At 33.9% G+C, this 9,985-nt stretch overlaps 1 protein-coding gene across 1 annotated transcript; it reads right to left on the reverse strand.

Annotated features, from left to right (window-relative positions):
* Positions 1 to 2,946: 2,946 nt before the first annotated feature.
* LOC120114288 (potassium transporter 7-like) lies at positions 2,947 to 9,411 on the reverse strand. Its single transcript, XM_039135250.1, has 10 exons — positions 8,822 to 9,411; positions 7,558 to 7,786; positions 7,193 to 7,441; positions 7,036 to 7,086; positions 5,935 to 6,195; positions 5,528 to 5,580; positions 5,285 to 5,399; positions 4,916 to 5,170; positions 4,156 to 4,678; positions 2,947 to 3,855 (listed from the first exon to the last, which is right to left on the reverse strand). The coding sequence occupies exons 1-10, from the start codon at positions 9,125 to 9,127 to the stop codon at positions 3,315 to 3,317; spliced, it is 2,583 nt and encodes an 860-aa protein (XP_038991181.1). The 5' UTR covers positions 9,128 to 9,411; the 3' UTR covers positions 2,947 to 3,314.
* Between the last annotated feature and the right edge of the window lie 574 nt (positions 9,412 to 9,985).

Consider the following 9,985-nt stretch of genomic DNA (forward strand, 5'->3'; position numbering starts at 1 on the left):
ATTTTTAATAAAAAATAAATAAATAAATTCCAATTAAGATTTTAAATCAAAATAGAGAAATATTTCCTTTCGGTAAGAGGAAAGTCAACCATAGTTCAACTAATCGGTGTTAAAAATGAAAATCTATGCCAAGCCATGATTGTAGCAACATCAGACATCCACCAATTTTCATTGTATTAATATTACTTAGATTAATAATATGCCTTGCACATCTGGCGGTACAAGAATGTTTATATCGTCGATCCACAACTATATTGACAAGTATTCTCAAAATTTCTCAAAAAAACGAGAGAATTGTGTGTGAACCAAGATTATTGGATTTATCCGACATCAAAACTCTCCCTATAAACTGCAATATATATGCTTGAGTTGCATACAAATTTCTTGTTGGGTACTATTTCGTTATAGGTTAAATTGATTCTTCGACAATGATAGCCTCAAAAGTCACCCTTTTAAATATGATTTGACTAGCATCTACCTAAGAAACTCATTTTAAAGTATTTCCAAATCATTGTAATAATTTTTTCACACCACTGGCATCCCATTTGTTAGGACCTCGAGTTGCATGGTCACATCCTCCAGAGTTATCGTGCATTCTCTACATGAAAAATAAAATGTATGTGTTTTTGGTGTCCAACATTCAATCAACGCACTGATTAAACATGATACCAACTTGTACACTCAAACAAATGTTACATTGTAAAATCCAACCTATTGGAAGTTATCGACAATCAAAAGATGTGACTTATTAAAAATATTGAGTCAATGAAGGAGGACTCGTTGCTTTTCTTAAAATTATTTAATTCATAAAATTATTTTTTATTAAGTAAGGTGATTACAAAGTAATATCTCTCCTAAATACTCTCAATCATTTAACAATAAACGTTCAATCACCATATTGCAGCCGCTGGTGCTCGAACCCATGACCTCTAGGAACAAAAATGATTCCTTTAAATACTGAGACAAGTTGGTTCGTGGTAATTCATAAAATTAATCATAAAATAAATTTCTAGCATTTAATAATAATAATTCATTCTCAAATAAAATATATTATTTTGTTAAAATAATAATAACACCATTATTCTCAAATGGTTAGAAATATGTTGATCGTCATGTTTCAGTAGTTGATTTTGTTCTGCCATATGAACGAATCTATAAAAAATAAAAAAAATAATTAATTTAATTAGTGAATAAATCAAAATCTAAATATTATATTAATTTAAACAAAAATAATTTAATATAAAATTATCTTCAAAACGAAAAACAAAAATAATTTATCTAAACTTTGGTCTTAGGTATGTCCTGGCCCTGGACTAAGAAACTACCCCTAACCTAATTTTTTTATGTAAAAAAAAAATTTACCTTCTTCGATCTTTTTTTCTCCTCCCCTTTAAATGATTCCTCTCAAAGCAATTTGTCTCCTCTTTTCTTTTTCTTTTTTTCCGTGCTATCTTACTCTCCCCATAACATCGTATATATCCTAAGCATTACCCCTCACTTATTGCTTTGTTCAGTTATTCTCCCTCACTTGTTGCTGTTTTTCAATTATTTGCCTGTGAAATACAGACTACAAACAGCAAGCCTGCATGCTCCTATCTCATCGCATCAGCCCGTGACCGTGAAATGCTTGCAGAGTGGTGTCAGGATCAGGAGACACATTGCAGTCCTAGTGTCTTCCTTAACCCCAATTAAAGACGTATGATGTTTCATATGATACACCATGAACGTTATCATTTCAATGTGTCTCCGACATTCTATTGTAGAATTTGTCCTATTCAAACAAATAACTCCACGATTGCATTATTTTACGATTTCTTTTCAAATGCATCATCTGAAAAATTTTGCTAGCAGTCAGTGTACATCATTTGTCTTTTGTTTTTTACTCACAAATACATTTATTTGAATTATTTGTCAACTTAGTATTCTAAATCAAATATTTATCAAATATATTATTTTTAATAATAAAATGTGTCACATAAAAGTGATAATCTTTTATTGATAAAAATGGGGAAAAAAACATGTTTTCACATGTATTGTATAAATAAATATATTTAACTTTATTATTTTTTTGTTTAGATCCACAAGGCTTACATGCATTATAAAAATTTTGAGAGAGAGAGAACTGTTGAAAATAATCTAAAGATTTATTTATAATTTTTGGACTTAATATAAAAATAATTGTAAATTATATCTAAACTTGATTTTTGGTGCTTTAAGAAATTTTTGTTAAAAATAAATGTCTAATATTTTCTCCGTTACATTTTTAGGTACCTTAAAAAATCGTTTAGTGATGTGTGTTACGTTTATATTTTGAGTATAGTTTAAGCCATTGTTTTTATATTAAACCAAATTTGTGTAACTTAATTCCTAGGTTTATAGGCTTGTCGAAAACTCTATAAAAATGATTAGATTTTTTTAGCGTTTTAAATTGAGAGGTATTCTTACACCAAGAATACACGTGTATGAAAATAGAAAGAAGATTTATTGATCGAAAGCTTTGATCAAGAAAAATGAAAATTTAGTTGTGCTAAATTAATTAAGAGAACCACTTCAACCGTACACCAACTTTGGTAATCTCTTTGTGATATCCATTTCTCAAATACACATCTATGTAATTATAGTTTGATTTATTGTATCATATATCATGGTTTTCATTTTTGAAAAGAAAATATCAGAACTTCTATCGCTTCTTTTTTTCTTATTCTTTTAAAAATAAGAACCGTATTGTACCGATACCAACAACAAGATATCAATACACTAACCCTATTGGCTATTATTGAAAAGAAAAAAAAGAGAGGAAAAAACCCCAAAGGGTCTCTTATATCATCCCTAAACTTGCCCCACACTAATAGAATGACTAAATGTACATTACTGTTGAAACTGCAATATATATCTACATATTTTCTAGGTATCACTTAATTAGCCCGAAAAGATATTCACTTAAATTGAGAAAAAGAAAAAAATCTTCCCCCAACAATTACAAATATGAACTTTCTTCTGACAGCGAATAAACCAATACACAAAAGTAAAGGCAACTCCATAAATATTACAAAAATATCTAATCAGCGAAGCCTAATGAAAACCAAGTGAAAGCATTCCATACTAAATTTGCAGATTGAAAGGGCCAGCATCCATCTGGAGAAAGGTTGAAGACTGGCTGCTATCGGTTGACTTGAGCTCCTCCGCGTTGCAGCTTCGATTGAGTATTGCTAAAAGGATAGGCCCTTTCTGAATGGTCATCTGCCTTTGTTGAACCGTCCTTTTCCAAGTGACAAAAACTATGCACTTTATTTAAGTTTGGTTAAAATGAACCATCAAACCATGTAAGTCATGCCCACCTGCATGAGATGCGAATGGGGCACGCTCAAATTCGCAATACCCCTTCTGCAATTTTTTCTCAAGAAAGCATAGAAGTAATTGATAACCAGTTTCTTTATAAACCAAGAATCTTTTCTTGCCCTAATATCCCCATGACCAAGAAGGTACACAACTCCAGATTCCTTAGCTTTGCGTATGAACGATAGCTCCCTCTCCAGTCCGTGCTCTGCATCTGAAACAAGTGGATCTGCAGGCAAACCTGCCGTCACCTCCTCTGAAGTGCTTGCTTCAGTGATGGGATCATTACTAGAACCCCCTAACTCAGCCAACAGCGGAACAGCAAGTGAGTAAACACTTCCATTAGGAGCTATGAGAACTCTTGACAAAGAGTTATCCTCCTCATAATCTCTGTCTTCATCACCATCACTTTCCAATTGCCTTTCCTGAGCTTCCCGACGAATGAACTTTTCAAGACTCTCAATCAGCAGCTGCTCAAATGTCTGGTGGTTTTCTTTACGGACATCCTTATACCCATACCTGAGAAAGTGGTTGGTCCCCCAACAGAGGGTATGAGAATAGGCATAAGGGTGAAAAAATTGTGCATATGCTTTGATCATAAGTGTTTTTGGAGGAGTAGATTAATTTCTTTCTTTTTTCAATGAATCAATGTTATTGCCAGATTAATTTTGGCAACACCTTGTCCAGGTGTCGTTTTACCATTCCAGTTAGTTTCTATGATAAATATTGCGCTTCAAAATTTCAATACCTCCAACTAACATGAAAAAAACGGAATAAGGCAAACTAACAAGATTGGAGCTTCCAGTCAGAGCACCTTACCTGGCAATGCAGCGAAAGATATGGTAACTTTTGGGGCAGACTCGCCTGAAAAGGAATCTTTCACTCTGAGGCACCACAGGAACAGGGACATACTTTATGCAGACAAAGATGATCATAGAGTGGATAGCAGGGAGCGTGGTTAGAAAATGGCCAAATATTGCCGGTACTCCTTTTACCAGCTCATTATAAACCAAACCAATGCCAGGAGCTCTGATTGTCCCAAGATTGCAGCCCAGTTCTCGCATCAAATCCATTGAGAGCTTTTGCTTCACTTCGGTTTCATACTTTAGCTTGCTACCATAATTCCAGACGTACATAATGAGAAACATTATCACAGCAAAAACCAATATTATCCAACTTCCATCTGTCACACTCCATAAAATGGAGGAAAAAAAAGCCAATTCCAAACCCAGGAAAATGATCACAAAACTCAGCACAATTACGATGTTTATCTGCCATATGAGAAGCATGACAATGGTAACTAAAACTGTGGTCATCATCATGACTCCCAGCTCAGCTATACCTGAGAAAAGCAAACCATAGCCGAAAGAAAACTTAGATAAATTAGGCTTATTGTTTCAGCTATTCCGCAGTGAACTGGCTGCAAAACAGTTTTTTACATTCCAGAAAGAACTTAGGTTTTTAAGTTACATGGCACTACAAATTAATTCAAGGATGACAAAAGTTATAAAGTTTGTAAACAGGTATATATACATATACACATATCTATATATAGAGAGAGAGAGAGAGAGACTATTACCATATGCATTTCCAATCTCGTTAATGCTTGAGATAGAGCACACAACAATCAAGCAAACTACCAGCAAAAACCAGTTTATGACTGGGATATAAATCTGACCCATGAACTTTCTAGATGTATGAATGATTTTAAGACGAGGGAAACAACCAAGAGCCGTTGACTGTTTTATGCATGAAAATGTAGCAGTCGTCATAGTTCGGCTAGCAATCAAAGCGGCAATATTAGCTATGAGAAAGATTGGCCAAAACACGCCACCTACATGGAGTCCACAAGTTTCTCATTTAGAGGAAGGCAAGCAAGACTGTTGCAAATAAAAAAATGAAATTCAACTATTAGGTGGTCCCATTACCAATTGAGGATAAAACTTACTTGGAATTGAAGAAAAGAAAACCTGCTCAGCACCATTAGGATTATTCATGAGGTAAGCTGCTTGACCCAGATAACCCAACAACAGGCAAGGCAATACGAGAAAAACAAATGTAAGCTGCAGACAACCATCAGCAAATAAAAGGAAATTTAGGAGTGAACTAACAATCTCATCAGTCATTATATTGTATAAAAGGATGTACAGGAACCAGAAGATTTGTTAATCAAGTTATCTAGATCCATTACCTGTATTGATTGGACAGGAAAATAGCAAAGATCTGCAAACATTGCCTCAGACCCTGAAGCACAAAACCATCAACAGATAGTAAAGATCGGATACAATGACCATTAATGTTCAAATTCATCAACGCTGAATAAAAGAAATAAATTTTAACTGAATTGGGTAAACATCTTCATGAATCATATTCCGCTGCAGAAAACTAAGCTTTAGGAGAAACAAAAAAAAAGTGTTCAGGCAATTTGAGATGAAAACTTGGAACTTATTTAAAGCCATTATTGTCCGCATGGCAAGTTTGCGGCTTGCAAGAGAAAAAACATGGCACTATGATACTTAAAAATTATATTTAAGAAACAAATGAAATTTTATTAAAATAATTATATTCACCAACCCTAAATTTTTATTAATGTGTTACCTGTTGCACATAAGAGGCAACCGCCAAGCGAATACCAAGCCTTAACTGAGTTCCTCTTGAAGTATAAATAGATGTGAACAGGATTAAATGCCCTCAGGACACTTGTATCATACTTAACAAGATTATAAATTCCAATGCCTGCTAGAGAACAAAACCATATGAACAAAGCAGGGCCTACAGCAAGTCCCACTTTACTTGTTCCAAACTTCTGTACACTGAACAAAATCACAAGAAAAGCAACTGATATCATCACCACTTCGTCTGCACATAGAGAAAAGAGAAAAGTTAACCAAAAAATAGAAATTCACTTGTAATTATCTGGCAAAAATCATAAAGGAAAAATTAACTCTTAATATGTAAAGGCAGCCGGGGAAAAGAAAAGGTGAGAGACATGGAACTTCATCATAAATCCATATATGTTGTATATAAATCTATGCAGATAAGAGGTTGACGGATGAGGACTCTAATACATTGTAAAAGAGATCGTATCATTAACAAATTATTTCATATTAAATATGTACTATGGTTAATAAAAAATGCAGTTGGCTTAATGATACAGTCTTTACTTAAGGTTTGTTTGTTTCACGTAAAACATTTTCCGGAAAACGTTTTCCTCATTTTCTAGTGTTTGGTTGGATGAAAATTGGTTGGTCAATGTAAAATATTTTCCTGGTCAATAGAATTTCCTTTGCATTTTCTGAAAAATGACTTATGGTTTGATTTTCCGTAAGTCATTTTCCGAACTTTTCACTTCAAAGAATAAATACTCAAAATTATTAATATAATTTTAATCAAAAATTATTTATTAAAATATATAAAATATATTTATTAATATTTATAATAATATAATATTATATTTTTTAATATTTATAATTAAAAATAATTTTTGAATCCAAGTACTTAAAATAATTTTTGAGCAACAAAACAATAAAATAAATATAAAACCAGTTTAAAATGGAATTAATCCAGTTTTTTGTCAGTTCAATTGGATTTTAACTGGTTTGAGGGAAACAGATTAACAGCATGTTATTGAACCAGAAATAAAGAAAGCAAAGTAATGATGTCATGTAATATTGATAATAGCGAGGAATCCCAGCTTACCTTGTTCAATTGCATCAACTCCAACCTTTAAACCACCAACGGCTGACATCACTACATTAGGTAGAATAAATAAACACAAACACAAGCCGGTACAGTTATGCTGTACTCAATTGTACGATTATCATTAAAAAAATAAAGAAGAAATAGCATATGGAACCTGACATTGCCGGTGTAACAACCCCATCAGCAATCACCATAGAAGTGCCGGCAAGCACTAATATCAGAAGAAGTTTCTTCAGAGTCAATGAAGTCTCTAATCTCTCCTTTATTTTAAGTGATCTCTCAAGTTCAGCAGATGGCACCTTTAGCCTGAAGCTTGATATGCGGGCATCAGATGTTAGCTGATTTGGGAGAAGGCTAACCTTCGCATGTCGGCAAATCAATGAGTACAATGCAAAAGTACCACCTTCAAGAAGCCAATCAGAAAAGTTATGAAACAATCAAGATGGAATATATATTTTACATTTATGATTAATGTCTACATAAAAGCTCAAGTACGGACATGATTAGGAAAATCCATACCTTCACCATCATCATTTGCCCAAAGAACCACAAGGACATATTTGACTAAGGGGATCAAGATTAAGGTGTATAGAACCAGTGATAATGCTCCAATAACATCTTCATTTCCATTGATAGGTGCCTTGCTAAACATCACACTGAAGGTATATAATGGACTTGTTCCAACATCACCAAATACAACTCCAAGTGTTTGGAAGGCAAGTATTATCTTCCTCCCTATACCAATATCCTGAGATCAAATTTAAGTAGACATTTAAACACGAGCATAAAAACAAACATATGTGGAATAAATTTAATAAAAACTGATCCTATTTTCAGTACCAAGGTTATCAAGGATAGCTATAAGAAAGTTCTGCACTTAATCCAACATACACAACAAGAAACAAGCTTTTTTGTGTGCAACAAGAAAAGGACAATCTTTCAGTTAAACAAAGCTCATCAACAACCACGGAATGTTGTATAATCATTGAAATGCTACAAAACAGAACTCCCTGCTAAAACAGTTCACCATAAACTTCAGAGTATTCCATACTTGATATTAAAATATTATTCCTGACAAAGTACCAACCTCTCATTATCATGTGATGGACTCTAGACTTGTCATACAAGTTTATGCATTCAAGTCTAATCTTAATACTTTCCACCAGATACAGTCATGGGGAGGAATGTAGACTTGCTACCATGCAGAGTGATGGTACAACCACACTAAAAGTAATATAACAGTACAAAAAAGGTGAAATTCAACAGGTATGTCAAAAGTAACAAAATGATACATTGAGCTTACATGTGTAGCTTTTCTAAGGAATAAAACTAAAGCAATAAGAAAAACAGATACGCCATTCAGTCAATATAATGGCAATTGTTGGAAGGATTGAAGGAAGCACGGACTCAATCCAAAATTATACTATGGTTACGCTCAAATTCAGAGTATAGAGAAGTTCATCCTAAGTTCTAATGCAATATTATTTATTTAACAACTGAGATCATTAAATACTCGTACGTTTTCATTTTATTCATTAACCTAAACTAAAAGCATAATTCTTTCAGCCAAACATACTATTCGAGCTCAAATTTCCAAATAAGAAATTATTAACTTCCTCAACAACCAACCAATTTAAAAAATAAAAAGTATTCTTCAGTGCCACCAAAGCAAATAACAATTGGATTCTGAAATTTCAAATTACAGACAGCTAATAGTTTTATTAGATTAGCATCATAAACGCCTCTCAAATAAACAAAATCAGAAAAAGAAAGGATAATATACCTCATAATCACTTCTTTGTACACCAGGGACTTCGAGAGCCTCGACATCGAAAGAATCGATACGTGGTCCGGTGCGAATCAAGCGCTGATCCGGAGCATCTTCGTCATCGGAGTCAACTCCAGGAAGATGTGGCCCGTCGTCATAGTTGTCGTCATCTTCCTCGTCATCAATCTCGGAATCATCTTCGTCTTGGAACACCCAACGAGATTCTAACGAGTCCATCGAAGAAAATCCCGCGCCATTGATCTCTCTCCTCGAAGACGAACTCCCGCCGCTACCGAAGCTGACGCCGACCTCCTCCGCCATGAGCAAAAAGGTAATAAACAAGAGCTTCAGACAACTATTAGAAAAGAAAAGAAGGCTTAGTGGATAGAGGATCGGGAGATTTTAGGGTTTCGCATTTTGATATTTGCTTTGGATTTGATGTCGCCTTTTTCTTCTATCTGTTTTGGCAAAATTTGGGGATGATGCTAGAAGATCACGCCGTGAACGGAAATGGAAAACGCTGTGTTTAAAGCGTGCGTGATTTTTTAACTACTTCCCCTGCTTTAATCATAAACCAGAAATGGTCTAGGAGGATATAGGAGGGAGTTGAGACGAACGCGCTCAAGGGGATATAAGCTACAGTAAACTACGTATTTGGTCACCACCTATTACTTAAATTTTGTTTTGGTCATTTGATTATTATTTTTAAAAATTATATTTAATATTACGTTTTAGTTCTATTTCAATCGTTGACTGTTAAAAAATAAGGGTAAATTATGTATTTAATACATAAACTAGCAGTTTTGATCCCTTTTAGTTCCTAAACTTTCATTCTTTTTTAAAATTATACTTAACGTTTAGTTTTTATTTCATTTTAGTAACCGCCATCAAAAACTTAACTGATGTGCTGACATGGTATAGCTTCAATGGACGGACGATCAATTCGAATGGTGGACCACGAGAGAATGATAAGTCGACCAACAAAGTCAAATTTCAATCCCATCGAACAGTGGACCATGGAGATAAAAGGATGAAGAAATCGAAAAGTTAGTTGTTGACTTGGGGAGATTAAGGTGTTTCTCGGTGAAAAGGTTGGAATCGCATTTAGGAGGTCGAAAAGGTGCATATTGTAAATTTTGGGCTTCAGCGACCGACAAATGCTACAGATGATGATTGTAG

Source organism: Hibiscus syriacus, unplaced genomic scaffold, assembly GCF_006381635.1.
Source record: "Hibiscus syriacus cultivar Baekdansim isolate YM2019G1 unplaced genomic scaffold, ASM638163v2 tig00110221_pilon, whole genome shotgun sequence".
In the NCBI taxonomy this organism is placed as follows: Eukaryota; Viridiplantae; Streptophyta; class Magnoliopsida; order Malvales; family Malvaceae; genus Hibiscus; species Hibiscus syriacus.